Raw genomic sequence first — 21269 nt, forward strand, 5'->3', positions numbered from 1 at the left:
GATAAAAGCTGCAGCCCACAAGCCAGGTCGTTTGACAGCGAGGGGGCACTATCTCAGCCACAGCCAACAAGCATCAGGGCTGCAGGGATTTAGCAGCGACCATGGGAGATACCTATATCCGACATATTGAACTGCTGGGCTACGAGAAGAGGTTTTTCCCAAGCCAGCACTATGTAAGTCTTTTTGTTGTTGTTACCTTATTATCTTACCTTTCCTCCTCAAAGTGGTGCTTACGGTTCTCTTCCTCCTTGTTTTCTCCTCACTACAACCCTGTCAGGTAGGTTAGGCTGAGAGTGAGTGGCTGGCCCGTGGCCACACAGGGAGCTTCATGGCATTGTGTGTGGGGTGGTGGTATTGTTTTGCTTTTTCTGTTTTAACTAATTGTTTAGGGAAGTTTTTAATGACTGGTGTTTTAATGTACTTTTAATCTTTTGTTGGAAGCCGCCCAGAGTGGCTGGGGAAACCCAGCCAAATGGGCAGGGTATAAACAATAAATTATTATTATTATTATTATTATTATTATTATTATTATTATTATTATTATTATTATTACTACTACTACTACTACTTTGGTCTTATATATTTTTTCTTGTGAACTGCCCTGAGATCTTTTGATGAAGGGCAGTACAGCGGTACCTCTGGTTAAGAACTTAATTCGTTCTGGAGGTCCGTTCTTAACCTGAAACTGTTCTTAACCTGAGGTACCACTTTAGGTAATGGGGCCTCCTGCTGCCGCCGCGCGATTTCTGTTCTCATTCTGAAGCAAAGTTCTTAACCCGAGGTACTATTTCTGGGTTAGTGGAGTCTGTAACCTGAAGCGTCTGTAACCTGAAGCGCCTGTAACCCGAGGTACCACTGTATAATAATAATAATAATAATAATAATAATAATAATAATAATAATAATAATAATAATGGCTGAGTAGCGATTTGAACCCTGGTGTCTCTCAACTCTTCCTAGTCAGGCACACTAACCACTGCACCACACTGCAGATGCACCACAGATGGATGTATGATTGTTGGGAAGTACTTGTTGCTCCTGAGCAAAGGGGAAGGGAAAATATGCCAGTGAGAGACATCCTTTCAACTAAAGAGCTTTTCTATTCATCTCATTTTTGCTCCTCGTTATGTGGAAGATGCATCTTTTTAGTTCTGCTTTTGGCCCTTGCGATGTATAGTTTTAGAAACCACCCTATTCTTAGGACAGTAGTTTGTTTTCAATGCTCTGTTTTCAGTTGTTGTGACCCACCCTATGGCCTTAGGCTGAAGTCCAGGTATAATAATAATAATAATAATAATAATAATAATAATAATAATAATGAAAAGTTGCAGTGCTGCACACCCCAAAACCACCCAGGCAAGACATAGGCAAGCAAGCATCACTCAGCTGAGATTTGTGTATTTTGATTATTAACTTAAACAATCTATATACTACTTAACTAGAGTAGTTCTCTAAGCAGTTTACAAAAAATAAGCATCAGTTAAACTATAAAGTCAGTCCTCGATTCATTGAATGTCCACTAGTTTCCAGTGTTATGAGAGGGGGAGAAAAACATTTTTTCTGTCCACTTTCTCCATGCTATTCGTCCTTTTACCGTATTTTTTGCACCATAACACTCACTTTTTTCCTCCTAAAAAGTAAGGGGAAATGTCTGTGCGTGTTATGGAGGGAATGCCTACGGGTGGCATGCCTACGGATTTTCCTCCTCTAAAAACTATGCGTGTTATGGTCGGGTGCGTGTTATAGAGCGAAAAATACGGTATATCCCTCTCCTGCTGGCCCTTTCTTTAATCTGAAAAGGCAGAGAGTGGAGGAGGGTCATCTGGCTGGGAGATCCTGCTTAGATCTAGGGATGGGGGAGACATAGATTCAGCTTTCACTTCATCCTTAGTCTGTCAAACCTGCACTTCGTACACCAGAATCCTTGGAAGTTTGCCCTTCTCTGAGGCTCCTAACACACATCTACCAACGGAAGAACTGGTACAAAAGATGCGTACATTAGTGCAAACTGTGTGCAAAGCCATGTGGAAATTAATGCACCAAAACGCATTCTATTAGGTGTGGTGTTAGCAAACTCCTTGCAAAAAAGTGTAGGCAACAAAAATGAGCATATCATGCTCACACACATTTTTGTGTAGATCTTGTTTTAAAAAAATTGCAATATTATGCAGAAATGGCAGGAACCAAGCTTAAGCTTGGAAGAATGAGAAACCGAGAGGATCTGAAATTGACGGGTGTGTCTATGCCTGGTTAGGACATCACTCCCTGACCTCCCCACTGTTGTTTCAAGATTTTTGGACCCTGCTTTCTTTCGTTCCCCTTTGCCGGTTAACAGCAAACCCTGAGCCACCCACTCAAGCCTTGGCAGGGATTTTCTCGGCCTTCCTTCTTTTTATAACACTATTGCACCATGATGATCTGCAGGAAGAGGATAGTTAAGTCATTCTGGGCCGCCCAGGGAACTTCAGCATTTAAGGGCTTGGTGATCAACACTGCTGCAGATTCATAGGGGTGGGGTTTTCCGCAACCAAGAAGAGAAAGAGAGAGCAAGGTCATCGGCTCTCTTTTCCACTTAGGTTAAACGTGATCAGCCTCTGCTTGGAAGGAAAGGCAGTGGTACCTTGGTTCTCGAACTTAATCCATTCCGGGAGTCCGTTTGACTCCTGAAACCATTCGGAAACTAAAGCTTGGCTTCCAATTGGCTGCAGGAGTTTCCTGCACTCAAGTGGAAGCCGTGTTGGATGTTCAGCTTCCGAAAAAAAGTTCGCAAACCGGAACACTTGCTTCCAGGTTTGCGGCATTTGGGAGCCAATTTGTTTGGTAACTAAGCCGTTCGAGAACCAAGGTACGACTGTGGTTTAATTTGCAATTTCACTGTTCTGAACTCACAAATGCCTGCAAGGAAATCCTCTCTGCTTTTGTCATACTTTCCCCTCTGCTGCCATCCTTGTGAACAACTGAAAAAGAGCTAGGTGAGAGGCACTGGGCCTTGCATAGCTCAGGGTTGGATGAGGAAACCTGTTGGACTACAACTCCCATCATTTCTGGCCATGCTGACTGGGGCTGATGGGAGCCTGGCACCTCAAAAGCCCCAGTTTCTGTGTCCCCAGGGTACGGAAAGGCCATGTTCAATGTGTGAGTGGCAGCAAGTTTTCAGGGGCCCCAGGTGTAAATGCTCATGATTGAAATAAAAAAAATCAAGGTCTTATATATATATATATATATATATATATATATATATATATATATATATATGTTCATAAATATACCAAGCAAACACGTACATAAATATATAAACCACATGTCTGAAGCAGCACAGGAAAACAGCCATAGAACCATTTTGGCTCCCAGACTGACCAAATCTGTTTTCTCTGCAAGGTCAAAGGAAAATGGAAAAGCCTCCTCATTGTCTTTTCACTCACAAAACCTGTCTTAAGGGTATATCTGTGTATGAATAGGGTGAGCCTGTGACCTGGCTCAGGAACTAAGTATTTATTATTACAAAAGACTGGTCAGGCTCCCCAGGGTATCCAATCAAGAAAGCATTAACAGGTAACTTGCCAGACAGGAGGTAAACAACCCACTCAGATTTCTGCTGTAGCCCGCCCTTTCTGTGATGTAGGTATGATGTTTCTGGGGGTGGTCTTGGACTCCAAGGCAGGCAATTTAAAATGTCTATATAAGGGCGGGCACACCTTTGCTCTGGGTCCTCCTCCGTCCCCCTGCGTGTGAGGGGAGCACCCTGTTGCAACAGTTCAATAAAGATCAGGCTTACTAGCTGCTTTGCTTCTCAATATTCTCTGGTTGGCCTCTGTTCTTATCTCCGACCAATGGAGAACCTACAAAGGACTCTATAAGGGCTCTTGTGTCCCCCATAAGGGAATAAGGGCAGATTTTCGTTGATTACACAATGCTCATGCCAAATTAGGCCCCTTGGGAAAAGGCAGGGCAGAGTCCAGGTGATCTACAGTGAAAAGATAGCGCTGGTTTTCGCTTGCTGTGTTTTTAAAAAGCTGCATTTTCTTCACCCTGAAAGGGAAAAAAAGATGGAAGGAGAACGGGGGGGGGGGGGGGGCTCCCAGATGACTTGTTTACTGAGCACACACCTGGATTTGTTTGCAGGGAGATTAGATGACGTTGCACTTTCCCATCACTTTGTTCATTGCAAATGTCATCTTTTGAGGAAGCAGGTTTGTTGCACAACAGCTCAACTTTAATTGTGCAATTGGAAGGCACTTGATTGAAAGTCCCGCAGACCGCAACAGTCTGGAAGTGCCCCAGGGGTGAAGCAACAGCCAGCAGGCTTATGATTCGAGTGCTCTATCATGTGGCTTGCCTGTAGAAAAAAGGGGGGGGGACCATGTGTGAACAAAGGCAGGAAATTCCACCCCATGTGCATTGCTTGGGAATACCCTCGCTTAGAGGAGGCTGCGAGGGAACAGCCCCCATTCTAAAGCACAGCAAATGCTTTGCGCCCCCCAAATCCCAGGTTCATTCCCTGGGATTTCCAGTCCATGGGCAGCATGGCAAGAGGAGATAATGGATAGCTCAGTTGGTAGAGCGTGAGACTCTTAATATCAGGGTCATGAATTCAAGCCCCACATTGGGTAACTGATCTGTTGAAAACGCAACTTGAAAAAAAGACAATACACGTATTTTTGTAAATTAAGAATTCTTTCATATTGTGGGTTTTTGTTTTTTTTAAGATTCCTGCATTGCAGGGGGTTGGACTAGATCTGAGGTCCCTTCCAGCTCTACAATTTAGTGATTCTATGACTGTTTGATTCTTCTGTGCCTGCTGCCCGCCAACACAAGGCTGTAACACACCCATAAGTCAACCCTGTATTTTACGACATGAAAACAAAACAAAAACACCAGTCGTACAATGAAAAACCACAAGTCCGTTTCCAGATTCGGATATGTCTCTATTAGTGAATATTTATGGAACGGTTTCAGGATGCCTACATTAGTTGCTTATTTTAGAACTGGGAAAACTGGCATTGTTTTGTGCTTAATGCTTCAGCTTCTGATGAGTGTTTCTGCAGGACCAGAAGCGCTCTAGGATTCCAGCGTCAAAGCAGATAACATCTATTTTTAATGCATTTTATTTTTGAACATAATGTGTGTAACATTCATCATTAATGGAGTCTCCCTGCACATCTAAATTCGGCGCCCTCTGAACAGCCAGGGATGAAGAGTAGGGTTGGCTGGGGGAGGCCATTTGAAAGCTTTCGCTGATTCTGAACAACGGTCTGTTCTCCTTGTCAGGTCTACATGTTTCTCGTGAAATGGCAAGATCTCACCGAGAAAGTTGTGTATCGGAAGTTCACCGAGATCTACGACTTCCATGTAAGTAAACTGTTGCGTCTCTGGCGCCTTAAGAGTGTCTGGCTAATCTCGATGTCTTTCTGTGCTAGGATGGTGCATTCATTACATTGCCAAAGAAGACTGAAAGGAGGACTTGCATAAAATGTGCATGGGCTAATCTATATGGACACCTGCAGATTTAGAAATAATTGCTGCTATTTCAGATAGGCCTCCTTCTCACCTTTGAGGAGTTAAATCACAGCAATCATTCCTGACTCTGCATCTATACATATAATATAATGCCATGCAAACCTGTGGCCTCCTTTTTTTCTTTTTAGGGCAACTTTCTGTGGTTGCTCCTCTTTCTTAGGAAATACAAGTACTGAAGAAATGAACCTATGCTGCCAATTCTCATAGTAGACCGGTATAAATTAAGCAGATATAAGCGGCACACAAAACTCTACCAAAGCATTCTATGTTCTAAATCTTACATTAATAATCCAAAAATTGAGAGAGCTATGTACAAGATCTACTACAGAAGCCACAAACAGAAAACTCATTCAAATTGTGTCCAAAAGGAAGATTCAGTCATTAAAGTTCCTTTAGCCAGGCTTCTGTAGATCTCAACAAAGGCAAGTTTGATCAAATGAAGTGTTGGTGATGTTGCGCTCAAGGGTTAGATATCAACGAGGACAAACGCCAGCACCCTGTCTAACTCTGTGTATACCTGCCAACCTAGCAGTTCGAAAGCATGTCAAAGTGCAAGTAGATAAATAGGTACCGCTCTGGCAGGAAGGTAAACGGCATTTCTGTGTGCTGCTCTGGTTCGCCAGAAGTGGCTTAGTCATGCTGGCCACATGACCCAGAAGCTGTATGCTGGCTCCCTCGGCCAGTAAAGCGAGATGAGCGCCGCAACCCCAGAGTCGTTCACGACTGGACCTAATGGTCAGGGGTCCCTTTACCTTTACTTTATGCTGCCCTAGGGCAACTTTCTGTGGTTGCTCCTCTTTCTTAGGAAGATAGGATGTCATTTTGAGTAGTTCTCTGAGCAGCCCATTGGGACTGTGGGGTGGAAGGTAGTGGGGATCAAGGGTAAGAGGAACCAGAGCCATCAAAAAATACGCACTCGCAAGCATTGTGGGCAAACCTTATAAATCTCACTAAAGCTGGAAGGAAGGGCAGCCGAGTAGGTGGTCAACAAAAGAGGGTGATTCCTGCATTGTTCTCTTTTTAATGCAGCTGGTTGGAATTTCTGAGCTGCCTGGTTTAAATATTATTTCATGAGATAGTCATATGATGAGAATTCAACATTTCAAGTCTTTCCCTTTTTTTGCAAGCCGCAAAGGGGAAGTCTGCTGCTGCCTTTGCCGTCAACCTTGTGCCTTGCTCTTTTGTTTTCTTGTTTTGGGAAGGCTGAGGTGGAAACCCAGGGGAGGGGCAGCCGCTGGGTCACTCTGGGGCACTCTGACTTTGAAATTCCAGATATCCCTCCATTCAGCCCCCATGAGACCAGTGGAGGCTGACCCACTGCAACAAATGGGGCACTGCCTCACCAAACTCAGTCTGCTCCTAGCCAGCTTCTTCCTGCCAGACTTCTTACTTACAACCAATCAGGGGGCGGATTTGCCTGTCATCTGCTCTGGCGCCACCTACTGCCAGCCTCCTGCCTTCCACCCTACCAGTTACCACTTCTTGTTGCTGGTTCCTGTCATATGGCTGTCCCACTGCCTGGTCATGTCCGGCTCTTTGGCCACAGATTTAAGGCATTGCGACACAATGTAAAACGGTCATAGCTTCTCTCAAATCATTCTGGGAGCTATAGTTTGTTAAGGGTGCTGAGAGTTGTGAGGAGACCCCTGTTCCCCTCAGAGAGCTGCAGAGTGATTTAACAATCAACCTCTCTTCTCAGGGGACTTTGGGAATTGTAGTTCTGTGTGGAGAATTGGGGGGGGGGAAGCCTCCTAACAAATTTCAGTACCCTTAACAAATTTCAGCTCCCCAAATTCTTGGGGGGGGGACTCTTTGAAGTGATATCATCAATGTCAATGCATCCGTTGGTGAATGGGGATTTGCTTTTTTAAAAGTACTGGTAAATTGTGGACACACACCCCTCCCCACAATCTGCATCAGAATCCCGTAGAAAAGGATGAAAGATTAAGGGACTCCTCTCTCCCCGCCCTGCATCAGGGTCCCAATCCAGACTTCTGCTCCCCTGTCTGCAATTTACTTTTTAAAAGCAGTGAGAGCAATTGCTAATTGCCAATGTGATGGTAATGGAAGTCCCTTATTAAATTACTGACTGGAAGTGGCTAAATGCACTCGATGATTTGTTTTTCGTCCATACTTTCATCTAGAATTCTAAGGCTGCTCTTGCTTTCTCTCCTTTCTCCAGAAAACTTTAAAGGAGATGTTTCCTATTGAATCTGGGGACATTAGTGTTGAGAACAGGATCATTCCTCACTTGCCTGGTAAGTAAGCCAGTACAACTGCCAGTTCTAGGTTCTTGGCATTGCCCTGAGTCTGGAGATATAAAGCCAGCCCTGATTTACAATCAGCGCTGTATATCAAATAATCATCGTAGCGAACTTGACTGAAATTTCAAACTGCTGGCCTAAATGACATTTTGGATGTACACACACCGTATGTTTAAATCCCATTTCCCACCTCCCAAAGAATCATGGGAACTGTAGTTTGTTCGCCACCGAGCTACAATCTCCAGTACCTTTAAGAAACTCAGTTTCTCAGGATTCTTTGCAGGTGTGTGTTTATGTAGGATCCTTCTTCCCAGCTATTCAGGGCTTTCCTTTGGTGGAGCGTGAAAGCAGTCTTCACATGCTCAAAAGAACACCTCCCACCTCATCATATTACCATATTTTTTCGTGTATAACACGCCCCCCTTGTATAAGACGACCCCTAATTTTTTGGACTGCAAAAAAATTGGGGGAAAATTGCCCAAAGTTGTTGAGCTTCTTTTGAGGGGGAGGGGGGGAGTCACCGCTGCCAATCGCTCTATTAATTCTAAGGAAAAATTGTCATCTATTACACAGAAAAATGCGGTATATTATTTCACAAGATTTAAGGCTGAGTCCCAGTACAGTGGTACCTCAGGTTAAATACTTAATTCATTCCGGAGGTCCGTTCTTAACCTGAAACTGTTCTTAACCTGAAGACCACTTTAGCCAATGGGGCCTCCTGCTGCCGCTGTGCCACTGGAGCACAATTTCTGTTCTCATCCTGAAGCAAAGTTCTTAACCCGAGGTACTATTTCTGGGTTCGCAGAGTCTGTAACCTGAAGCATATGTAACCTGAAGCATATGTAACCCAAGCATATGTAACCCACTGTACTTTAACATTTCACTGGCAGCACCCAAATGTTCTCTGGTTTCTAGTAAGCTCTGGGAAATGGGCAGACTGAATGTTCCTTTTGGAAACGTGGCAATGTAGAGACTGTAGTGTCTTTAGGATACATGGTTTACTGGCACATATATACAACCTGAGCTTATGATGGAGGGGCTCACAGCACCAACACCCCAAGAGGGTCTCATTTCTCCCAAAGACTTGAATTCAAACAGAAATCAACCACTGTGCTCTGACCTTCTCTCCAACTTGCTGCTTTTTCCAGCTTGCAACCTTTCCCCCCCTCTAGGTCACATCACAGCCAAGTCTCAGCTCTGCCTTTGTCTTCTAACTAACTCTGAATTGAGGGCATGGTCCCACCCATTTGCTGTCTGACCCAGACTCCACTCTCCTATTTACTTTCTTAATGGCCTATTCCTTTGTTCTCCTAATGGCCCATCTCCCAGGCGATCACCTGAACACAGGAAGCTTGGTTTAACCCCCCAAGCCTTGATTATATTCTAACGCCTACTGGACCCAGGAATTTAGTGGTGCCTGGCACTCACAAAATCATAACATTGTCATTGCTAAAACGCACACTTCCTATGTAGTAACCAGGAACACATTTAGATCTTTGGTTTGTCCAAATCAGTTGTCTTGCAAATGCAGTGGGTTTCGGGCGCTGAAATAACTGTTCCGTTGCAGTTGATTGACCAAGCAGCCACATGTGGTTCAAAAAAAATTGTTCCTGTTCCCTTTTGGATCCTGTTTACATAATGATGAGAAACGGCCAAGTCTTGAACCAAGTCACAAACTGAGACACAAGCGTACACTGTCTGTTTCAGTTTCTTTCAATTTCTCATTTTCCCAACCACATCTGTGTAAGATTTTTTTATTCTTTCAATTTCTCATTTTCCCAACCACATCTATGTATTATTATTTTTTTATTTTGAAGTTGGCATTTGAATGTGAATTTCTCCCAAAATACACATTTTTTCTATGCAAATTTGCCCAGAATATACTTCTTCTTTGTCAAGAATTTCTCCCCGAAGTAACACATTTTTGTATGTTATTCTCACCAATCTTATGCATGTTTGTGCGTCTTTACTGGGCTGGAGAACTGCACTGGGAAATTTGGAGAGGTGCAGCTTTAGAAAGGTAGTTTTGCCTGTTAGGTAGTGTCGCCTGAAATGCAAACTGAATTGGCTGGAATAGGCATTGACCGGACGGGATGGGGTAGTCCTCTGGCATGATGAAATGCAAACTCCTTTGTTCCTTCCTACCCATCTATCTAGCGCCAAGGTGGTTTGACAGCCAGCGAATCACCCAGAATCGGCAAGACACGCTCTCCGAGTACACCATGGCCCTCATCAACCTGCCCCGCAAGATCTCCAGGTGTGGACACGTCTTGACCTTCTTCAAAGTCAGACCAGATGACCTGAACCCACCTATAGCAAGCCAGTGAGTATTGTCAGGATGCTGGGAGGCACCTATTGGGCTAAGACTGGCGGGAAGGGTCCATAGGGAGGAAGGGACCCATGTCCATCTTGAACCCGGTGTCAGCACCTGATACTTTGGGCAGCTGTAAGAAGTCCAGTGTCATCCTCCCCTAGGGCTCATTGCCACTTCCCCTCTCACTTCCGCTCCTGGTAAATGACTCTGAAAAGTGCCATTTACAGTATCTCAGTACAGCCCTTTCCCAGTGGCAGCCGCTCCCCAGTCATGTTTCTCAAACTTGGGTCCCCAGCTGTTGTTGGACTATAACTCCCATCATCTGTAACTAGCAGGAATGGTGATCAGGGATGATGGGGGTTGTAGTCCAATGACACTTATTAGAGAAACACCGCTTGGGCCTGGTAGGGCAGAACACAGGGAGCCGACCAGTAGGGGGCGCCAGAGCTGGTGACAGGCAGAGCCAACTCCTTCTAGCTTCCCCCCCCATCCGCCTCCTCTCTGCTGAGTTCTACAAGGGTGACCCTGAGACTAAGAAGGAGGAAGCGGATAGTCAGGGCCACTCCTTGGCCAGCTTGTGAGATATAAGGCAAGCAAGTTGGCTGGAGGCACGCTGAGGTTGGTGGTCCAGCCTCCATAGACATCTAACCTGACACTGCATGGCAAGACAAGAGTGCATGGTTGGGACCCACTCCACAAAAAAAGAGTCAGTGCTGGGCATGCTTATATTCTGTGTTTCAAATACCCAAAGTACAGTACCTTTGTAATCCTTGCAACAGCCCTGCAAATCAGGCCAGTGTGATTATCCAACTTGCTTGAGGCCACCAGTTTGAGTCTGTGGCTGGGATGGAAGACTTGACACTTTCAACAGTGTTTGCCTTTGATTCTTTTCCCCTTAGCGTCAAGAAACCAGAAACCTTTTTGATACCAAAAGACTCCAAGAAGATTGCAGCAGGTAATTAAAAAGCAGAAGTGGTGAAATCTTTCCCGCTCGTCTTCGGTGACTGTATGTTACTGCCAGGATCGCAGTCTGCCTTGCCCTCAGCAGCACTAAGGTCTAAAGAGAGCTGTGGTTGCCCTCATGACCTGTGTGCAGCTTCTCCAGAAACATCTGGCTGGGTAGTTGGTTAAGGGCGTTAGGAATCATAGCTCTGTGAAGCATAAACTGCAGTGCTCGGGATTCTCTGGGAGTAGCCATGCGATTTCATAGGATCCTAGAGTCTGAAGGGCCCCCCAAGGGGTCATCAAGTACAACCCCCTGCAATGCAGGAATCTCAACGAAAGCACCCCAGACAGATGACCACCCAACTTCTGCTTAGAAACATCCAAGGGAGGAGAGTCCACTACCTTCCAAGGGAGTCCTTTCCACTGTCAAACATCTCTTACAGCCAGAAAGTTCTTCCTGATCTTTAGTTGGAATCTCCTTTCTTGTAACTTGAAGTCATTGGTTCAAGTCCTACCATACTTTAAATTTATAGTGTCCTTCGCTGCCTCCTCTGCTTTCTGGATTCATAAATTGCCACAAGGGCTAAAAACACGGTGTTCTCTCCTAACTAAAAGTGGCACTGGGAACTCTCTGAAAGCAGTTCTCAAGTCTATTTTTCAGATTCCACCTTCCGCCCCGAACTCTGTGCCCTCTTTATCCCAGAACTATGTGTGTGGGGAGAATTAGCTCACCGTTATTCAGTGTGGAGGGACATCCTCTGCATGGCACAAAATATACTGTATTAAGTTTGCACGTGGTGCTGGTCCCTCGCACTCCAGCCAGGTCTCAGGGGCTCGGCTCTGGCGAATCCTGGCTCAGACGGGGCCCTTGAGAGTTCCCCTAATCACAGTCGCTTCTCCTCCTGAGAGCCAGAGTGCTGTAGTGGTTAAGAGCGGTGGACTTGTAATCTGGTGAACTGGGTTCGTGTCTCCGCTCCTCCACATGCAGCTGCTGGGTGACCTTGGGCTAGTCACACTTCTCTGAAGTCTCTCAGCCCCACTCACCTCACAGAGTGTTTGTTGTGGGGGAGGAAGGGAAAAGAGAATGGTAGCCGCTTTGAGACTCCTTCGGGGAGTGATAAAGTGGGATATCAAATCCAAACTCTTCTTCTTCCTCCTCCAATAGATATCACAGGACCCATCATCCTACAGACGTATCGGGCAATTGGCGACTATGAGAAGAACTCCAGCACTGAGATGGGGGTCAAGATGGGGGACCTGGTGGACGTCGTGGAGAAAAGCGAAAGCGGTAAGGAGAGAGAGATGGTGTTTATCTCTTGAGAGAGGGGCTGGTTTTACAGCGGTGGCAGAGAAAGTAGGGAACGTCCTCTTCCATAGTCATAGTTTTACTATTTATACCCCCGCCCATCCAACCGGGTTGCCCCAGCCACTCTGGGCATCTTCCAACACATATAAAAGCATAATAAAACATTAAACATTTTTTAAATAGAGCTTCCCTATACAGAGCTGCCTTCAGATGTCTCGGGAGTCGCATAACTCCAAACCCTGCAACATTTCTGTGATGACAGTGAGGATGTCCTAAGGAAAAGTGAGACATTCCAGGATCCAAACAGAAACTGGGTGACTTCTGTAAATCCAGGAAAATAGGGACACTTGGAGGGTCTGTACTTTGGCCGCAGCAGGAGGTCTACCCCCTAAGCGGAGGCTACCAATGTTGCATCTCTGGGGCCATGGCGTCCCTGGGGGTCTTCTCCTGGTGCCTTCATGGAGAGCCTCTGATTCCCTCACTGCCTCCTTGGTCATGAGATGAGGGCAGCGGTTTCCCTTTCCTCCCTCAAAACGTGCATAGAATTGAGAGAGGAAGTTCGAAGAGCGGTGCCTTCCCCCACTTCCTCTTCTGGCTCTATGTGCTTTCCAAGGCTTGTATTATTTCTATCGCCTCTTGACTTTGGCCCAGGTCCTTTGGAAAAGCTAAGTGTGCCCACTTTCTTTCTCTCCATCTTTGCTGGGGCAGATGAGCAGATGAGAGAAGTGGTCTGTTGGCAGGCCAAGGACAGATAAAACAAAGTCCTTCTTAAAGGTAAAGGGTAAAGGGACCCCTGACCATTAGGTCCAGTCATGACCGACTCTGGGGTTGTGGTGCTCATCTCGCTTTATTGGCCGAGGGAGCTGGCGTACAGCTTCCAGGTATGTGGCCAGCATGACTAAGCCACTTCTGGCGAACCAGAGCAGCGCACGGAAACGCCATTTACCTTCCTGCTGGAGCGGTACCTGTTTATCTACTTGCACTTTGACGTGCTTTCGAACTGCTAGGTTGGCAGGAGCAGGGACTGAGCAACGGGAGCTCACCCAATCGCAGGGATTCGAACTGCCGACCTTCTGATTGGCAAGTCCTAGGCTCTGTGGTTTAACCCACAGCTCCATCCGCGTCCCTTGCCAAAGTCCTTCTTAGCATACAGTTAATCTGTGGAATATTATCAGACAGGAGGCAGCAATGTCCATCAATGGCAATGCTTCTGAATACCAGTTGCTGGAAACTGCAGGAGAGAACAGTGTGCTCTTGAGTTCAGATCCTGCTTCCAGGTTTCCAGAAGTTGCTGGGCTAGATGGGCCATTGGTCTGATCCAGCAGGCTCTTTTGAAGACCTGAAGAGGTGGCTCCTACACTGCTTCCTCAAAAAATCAAAATAAGCCCATGGGTCTAAAGAGGTTGATGACTCGTGCAGGCAATAAGCATAACCAGCTGCACTTCTGATGTGTAAACTTTAGAGACAGGTAACTTGGTCCAGGAGGACACCGATTTATTTATCTATTTGTCTCGCTCCAGGTTGGTGGTTCTGTCAGCAGACGAACAAACGGGGTTGGGTCCCTGCTGCCTACCTCGAACCTATGGATGGTCCAGATGAGTCTGAAGAACAGGATCCCAACTATGCAGGTAAAACAAACCCTCTCTGTTGGGTCCATGGATGCCCAGGTCCCGATTAACCCTGAAGTTAAATGGCAGCGTTTGAAAGATAGCTATCTTTCAGCCTCTGTTTTCCTATCTGTAAAATGGGAACAATAGCGATCCGCACCACACATGGCTATCACGAAGAGGATTGCAATTCAGATCGGAAAGCACGTTGTGTGTGCTTTAACTGTGCAAACTGAAGGATGAATATAAATGAGATGATTATTGGGTCTTTTGTTGCCATGCAAACTCCTGAGTCCTTCTTAATGGCCCTCTGCTCTTTTGTTTTAAGGGGAACTCCATGTTGTCCGGAAAGGCTACACAGCTGCCCAGGAAGATGAGATCACTCTGAAGGAAGGGGAAACCATAGAAGTTATCCATAAACTGCTTGATGGATGGTGGGTTGTCAGGTGAGGAACCAAAGAAGAGCTGGTGGAAATAAGCATCACGCGTTGTTGTTGTTGTTTAGTCGTTTAGTCGTGTCCGACTCTGGACCAGAGCACGCCAGGCACTCCTGTCTTCCACTGCCTCCCGCAGTTTGGTCAAACTCATGCTGGTAGCTTCGAGAACACTGTCCAACCATCTCGTCCTCTGTCGTCCCCTTCTCCTTGTGCCCTCCATCTTTCCCAACATCAGGGTCTTTTCCAGGGAGTCTTCTCTTCTCATGAGGTGGCCAAAGTATCGGAGCCTCAGCTTCAGGATCTGTCCTTCCAGTGAGCACTCAGGGCTGATTTCCTTCAGAATGGATAGGTTTGATCTTCTTGCAGTCCATGGGATTCTCAAGAGTCTCCTCCAGCACCATAATTCAAAAGCATCAATTCTTCGGCAATCAGCCAGAAGGCTGATGGTCCAGCTCTCACTTCCATACATCACTACTGGGAAAACCATAGCTTTAACTATACGGACCTTTGTTGGCAAGGTGATGTCTCTGCTTTTTAAGATGCTGTCTAGGTTTGTCATTGCTTTTCTCCCAAGAAGCAGGCGTCTTTTCCTAGTGTGTGGCAATTGGAGGTATCCTGCCTTTGAATGTGGAGGCTCCATTTCTGTCTACTGTGGTTAATAGACATGGACTGTTCTGCCCTAAGGACTTGTTTGGACCTTTCATAAATCCTTTCCGCTAACCTGAGGCCCTCCAGATGTTTGGGGACTACAGCTCCCATCAGCTGCATGGTGGGGCTGATGGAATCATGGCTGCACTGGTGAGGGGTGATGGGAGTTGTGGTCTAAAGGACCTGGAGGGCAGCAGGGTGAAGGAGGAAGGACTCTGTCTGATACAGCTTACTGTGTCCCTTATTGGCCATCATTCAAAGTGTACATTTACTGGGTGGAGGGCGAAACAGGATCACACCTCTTGCTCCCATGTCAGGGTGTCCGGTGTGAAATTTGAATGTGGAGCCTGGGTGTGTGCACACGTGTTTTTGTGTGCTGTTTTACCCACATAGTCTCCAACCACGAAAACCTCTTTCAAATATTGTACTGAATCTGTGGATGTCAAAAAAGTGTGTTTATTAAAAGTGGGGGCAGCATTGCTCATGGTGTGGGAGATTGGGGTTACGTCCTCCTTCACCCTCCTGGGATTAAGGCTCTCTGTCCGCTTGCCAACCACAGCGCTCCTTCCTCTTTTTTTCTTGTGGGTAAATTGATGTTGTTTCCGAAATCTCAGGAAGGACGAAACTACAGGCTATTACCCGTCGATGTATCTGCAGAAATCTGGGGAGCTGAATAACCCAGAGAACAATCAGCTGAGGAACAAAGGAGCCCCACCTCGAAGGTAGTGTGTGTGTGTGTGTGTGTTGGTGGAAGAAGATGCTTTCAGTAATTTTTGGCATGGGAACAATAATCAAAAGGACTGGTGCAAGACATTTTTCTGCATGAGTCAAATCAAACAATTGCAAACACTTCCCATTCCACATACAGAGGCTGATTGCATCACCATAAGCAACTTTATTACATGATCCACTGGCTTTGACACCTTAAAAATATACTTTGACAATTTCCTATACATGAATCAGTTTTTTTTAAAATTCTGGGGGTACTCAAGGATACACAATACTGGCTCCTTTTTTTCCTAGAAGAAAAGCACTGATATGAACAGTTATGTAAAAAAAAAAAACATTAAGGAAGAAGTTAAAATAATCAGAAAGCTTTTGACACAGTCGAATGAAACCTAATTTAAAGCAAAACTAAACATACTCTTAAATTTCTCAGATGTGACTGTACTAGTTCATTCTGCCCGGCGCTTCCTTGCCGCTGCAGTGCTGTCCCATATGTTATATGTGGGTAAACATCTTCTTAGAGTGAACAGATTATTTCTTGATAAGACCAGACAAATAACTTCTCATAAATCTTCCCCTTGGGGCATCCTATAAAGGATGTTTCACAGCAGATTACATTCTCTAGCCAAACAAACAAACAAACAAACAAACAAACAAACAAGCATTTCTGTATCTGACTTCCTACATGTTGGAAAGCATAATTCTTGTATAAGGGAAACACTGTCAGTTCTTCTAGATAGCTAGACCTTTGATGATCCTTTCTGAGAAAGACAATACATTGGGGAAATTTAGTTCGTTGTAGCAAACTTATATCTTCTCTAGCTTGAGCTTCATATAACCTGTCCCTTTGTGTGTGTGTGTGTGTGTGTGTGTGTGTGTAAGGTCTAAATGAGGCCAGTACAATTACTTGGGTAATAGAATTTGCAGAGTGTCATTGCGATTTCGCATATGACATGAGGGAAGACATGCTCTTTCTCCTTCTGACTTGGCAGATCCACCATCCGAAATGTCAAGAGCATCCACAATCAAGGCCGCAAGCAGATCAGCCAGGAGACGTATCGGCGGAACAGCGTGAAATACTTAGTGAGCCGGAGGAAGATGAAGAACAACCTCATCTACAAAGGCAGCACTATCAGTAAGTACTCGGTGGGGCCTTCCCAGTACTTTGTTTGGTTTCGTTTGAAAGCAGCTTTTCCAAAGTCACCCTGTGGCGAGGAGGTAGCGAGTTGCTGTGGCCGCTGTGAGAACAGGTTGCTGAAGCAGATGGGCCTTTGGCTTGATCCGGAAGGTTCTTCTCATGCTCGTATGTTGCAGAGTAGGGCCCTTCTCGGCTACCTCAACCTCTGAGGCAGGAATTTGCAGGTGGATTATTTATTTATTTGTGTGTGTTTTTTAAAATAAAAAGGTGCCGTATTGAAAACAACAGCACAAGGTCTCTCCCCACAACCTTACAGCCTAATGGGGACAATACGAAAGGAAAAGGGGATGAGGTGGGGAGAGGAAGATGGGCAAATTCGGGTACCGACTCAAAATTATTGCAATGGACCCATATGAGGGAGTAAGTTCTGGGAAGGGCAGACCAGTTTACACTTGATCTTCACAAAGCAAACTAGTTCAGTTCACAGTTCAAGTTTTTATCCAAAGGAGCCTTGGCAAAATAAATAAACAAAAAAAAAAAAAAACCCACAAGCCCTCGGAGCATTGCAAACTGCTATGCTGAAGTATAAAATATGTTTAACAAGACCAAGAAAACATTAAAACACACAACAATTATGCTCTTTAAAGCTTAAAGGCCCAAGGAGTCTAAAGCAGGTGTGAGGAATTTTGGGCCACGCTTGTTAGGACTTCTGGGAACTGTAGTTCAGAGACATTTGGAGAGCCACAGGTTCCACATCCCTAGTCTAAAGAGTAAAAAAAATAAATTTCTTAAGAGAGTGGACTTGAAGATGCACAAGGAATCGTTCTGAGTTCACCCCAAAACAGACATAATTCACATTCATTTCACCCCGAAATGGTAAGAACTGCTTTCAGTTACAGTTCAGAGATTTTCGAACCAATCCCGTGAGCTTTGTTAAATTGAACCAGTTCATTCCAAGCACCTCTTGAGATGAAAACAAAGGAATTTATTGTGTGCCTCTTTCATTTTATAGCGGAGAAAGACGAGACAGAGAATAACCAGTCCAAGGCTCAACCCGCCATCCCTCCAAGACCCAGTAAAGACCTGATTGTGGCTCGCTGCTCAGAGACCACAAAAAGCAAAATCAAGTGAGGAAGGAGCTTATTTCTGCCCATGGCAACATCTCTGAGGGACTCATGGGCCAGACTGGACTCCTGTGAAGTTCTGCCTTCCAGAACTCTGCGCCTGAATTTTTAGCAATGCATATGCCTGTGTTTGTTGTAAAATTGTTGTCAGTGCAGGGTTTGATGCTGGTGGACTCTGTTCATTCTTCAGGATGTCCTTTTCCTTCTTCCCCCCAACATTAAATCTTATGGACTAGTGATTTGTTTGGCTCCGGCAGGTTTAAATGCCTACACAGAGCAATTAAGGCATGAAGGCCTGTGGATGCCTTGAGTGTTGGCTGGTCAGTGGGGTAACTGATGCTCCTAACAAATAAATAATGCTGGCCGTTAGCTTTTGCTAGCTACTAGACGAGAAGTATTCCACCAATCGATTTTGTGATAGCAGGAGAAGGAAGGAAAAATGATATTGATGCTTGTCACTCATTATCTGACATACAGCACAGGCTCTTTTGTAAATTGTGTTTTTGGTCAATATGCCCAAGTATATCTATATATGTATATGTTTAAGTACACAAATGTTTGATAAATAAATAAATAAGTGCATGTGAAACCTGAGTTTCCCGTCATCTTGCACAGGCAGTTCTGGATAGGAAACTCTTGCAACAGAAAGGAAATCATCAGCATATAACTTTCTGTTTTGAAGTCTCCGTTTTTTTTGCAAAACCTCTTGCCTAAGCCTGGAGAGAGAGAGGAAGGAAGGAATTCACAATTCTCTACTGTCAGAGGGAAGATTGCAAATTATTAACAAGAAGTGGGATGTGCAACAAAATGTTGCAGGGGTGTTCTTAGCAGTCCTCCTGCTCAGGAAGTTCTTCAGGACTCAAAACATGGAACTGACTGCCTGGCTTTTCTTTCCAACTGGGGCCAAGTCCACACCATACATTTAAAACACTGTGATACCACTTTAAAAACAGTCATGGCTTATCCCAAAGCATCCTGGGAACTATAGTTTGTTACGGGTGCTGTTAAGAGACACCTCCAATTTCCCCTCACAGAACTACAATTCCCAGAGTTCCCTGGGAAAGAGGGATTGATTGTTAAACCACTCTGGAAACTGTGGCATTGGGAAGGGAATCAAGGTTCTCCTACCCACTCTCAACATCCTTAGCAAACCACAGCTCTGGGATAAACCATGACAGATTAAAGCAGTAGATGTGGATGTGGCCTGACACCAACCTATGGCTACCCAGAATGCCTGGTTCTCACTGGACTTCCTTATTTGTGCCCCTTTTATTGTACTTTCCCAGTCTAGGGCTTCTCCAAGCAAGTCTGCTGGTATCTGGAGGGAACCAGGTTGGGGAAATCTGATTTACATTGCTGCATCCACGTGCGTGGTGCTTTATGAAGTACAAGGGGAAGGGCGAATGCATGCTCTAAATACAACCTTGGTCTATGTCCAAGTATATCTGTGTCCAAGAGGAAAGGAATGGGAGGTCATGGAGCAGGGCAGCCAACTTGAATACAGTGGTACCTCGGGTTACATATGCTTCAGGTTACATATGCTTCAGGTTACAGACTCTGCTAACCCAGAAATAGTACCTTGGGTTAAGAACTTTGCTTCAGGATGAGAACAGAAATCGTGCAGCGGCGGTGCAGTGGCAGCAGGAGGCCCCATTAGGTAAAGTGGTGCTTCAGGTTAAGAACAGTTTCAGGTTAAGAACGGACCTCCGGAACGAATTAAGTACGTAACCAGAGGTACCACTGTACAATATTGTGGGGGCCCAGGTAAGACCCGTCCTGCATAATCGATCACATGATGCAGTGCACACACACCATTTGAATGGGAATGCCCATAAACTTTGTGGAGGCCTGGCCCCCTCAAATATTTTATATTGGGGGCCGAAGCCCCCAAAGCCCCTAGGAGTTGGCTCCTATGTCCTGGAGTCTGGAACACACCAAGGAAGAATCTGCATTTGTTTCACAACCATGTGTACATGCCCTCCAACATTTCTCGGATGAAAAAAGGGCTGCCCTAATCCATAATTATAACAATGATAATCTTATTATTTATACTCTGCACATCTGACTCAGTTGCTCCAGCCACTCTGGGTGAATTCCAACATAAAAACATAAGCAAGCATTAAATATTTTAAAACTTCCCCATACAGGGCTGCCTTCTGATGTCTTCTAAAGGTTGTATAGTTACAGTGGTGCCTCGCAAGACGAAAAGAATCTGTTCTGTGATTCTCTTCGTCTAGCAGTTTTTTCGTCTTGCGAAGCAACCCCATTGAAGGATTAGCGGATTAGCGCTATTAGCGGCTTTTAGCGGCTTATCTGCTGATCGGATCAGCTGATAAGCGGCTTAGCGGCTTAGAAAAAGGGGGGGAAAGGAAAAAAACCCAGCAGGAACTTGCAATACATTGTTGTCTTGCGAAGCAAGCCCATAGGAAATTCGTTTTGCGAAGCACCTCCAAAACAGAAAACTCTTTCGTCTAGCAAGTTTTCCGTCTTGCGGGGCACCACTATACTTATCTGCTTGACACAGGGAGTCACATAACTCTATACCCTCTAACATTTCTAACATATGAAAATAGGGACATCCTAAGAAAAAGTGGGGTGTTCTGGGGTCAAATCACAAACCAGGATGGCTTCTGTGAATCTGGGACAGTCCCTGGAAAATAGGGACACATGTTTACGCGGAAGTAGCAGAGGCTGGTCCATCAGGGCAAATGGGGCACTGCACCACCAAAACAGATGTGCAGCTTAATATGAAACAAGCTCATCCTCTCTGCCTTGTGTTTCAAGTTGCATCTGCATGGTGTTGAACATATCAGAGAGTGGGTGGGGATGTTTTGCCCCATGCGCATGACAGCTGTCTCAAATGTACGCACCTGACTTCACTATGAAGTGAATGAGTCTGAAGTGTGGGTATAAACAGGCTTGCAGAGGAGCCAGAAGCATCAAGATTCTAGTACAGTTGTACCTCAGGTTACAGACACTTCAGGTTACAGACGCTTCAGGTTACAGACTCCACTAACCCAGAAATAGTACCTCAGGTTACGAACTTTGCTTCAGGATGAGAACAGAAATCGTGCGGCGGCAGCAGGAGGCCCCATTGGCTAAAGTGGTGCTTCAGGTTAAGAACAGTTTCAGGTTAAGAACGAACCTCCAGAACGAATTAAGTTCTTAACCTGAGGTACCACTGTACCTTACAGTGTGGTATAGCGGTTAGAGTGCCAGAGCAGAACCTGGGAGGCTTGGCCA

General features: G+C 45.4%; 1 protein-coding gene across 1 annotated transcript; it reads left to right on the plus strand.

The window, feature by feature from the left end:
- Positions 1-18615, plus strand: NCF1 (neutrophil cytosolic factor 1). Its single transcript, XM_081173122.1, has 11 exons — positions 1-173; positions 5269-5349; positions 7700-7775; positions 9939-10104; positions 10995-11050; positions 12206-12328; positions 13867-13974; positions 14282-14399; positions 15653-15760; positions 16757-16899; positions 17915-18615. Exons 1-11 carry the CDS (start codon positions 102-104, stop codon positions 18031-18033), a joined length of 1170 nt encoding a protein of 389 aa, XP_081029248.1. The 5' UTR covers positions 1-101; the 3' UTR covers positions 18034-18615.
- Positions 18616-21269: the final 2654 nt, after the last annotated feature.

The sequence above is a fragment of the Podarcis bocagei genome (genome assembly GCF_964188305.1).
Source record: "Podarcis bocagei genome assembly, chromosome: 15".
Taxonomy (NCBI): Eukaryota; Metazoa; Chordata; class Lepidosauria; order Squamata; family Lacertidae; genus Podarcis; species Podarcis bocagei.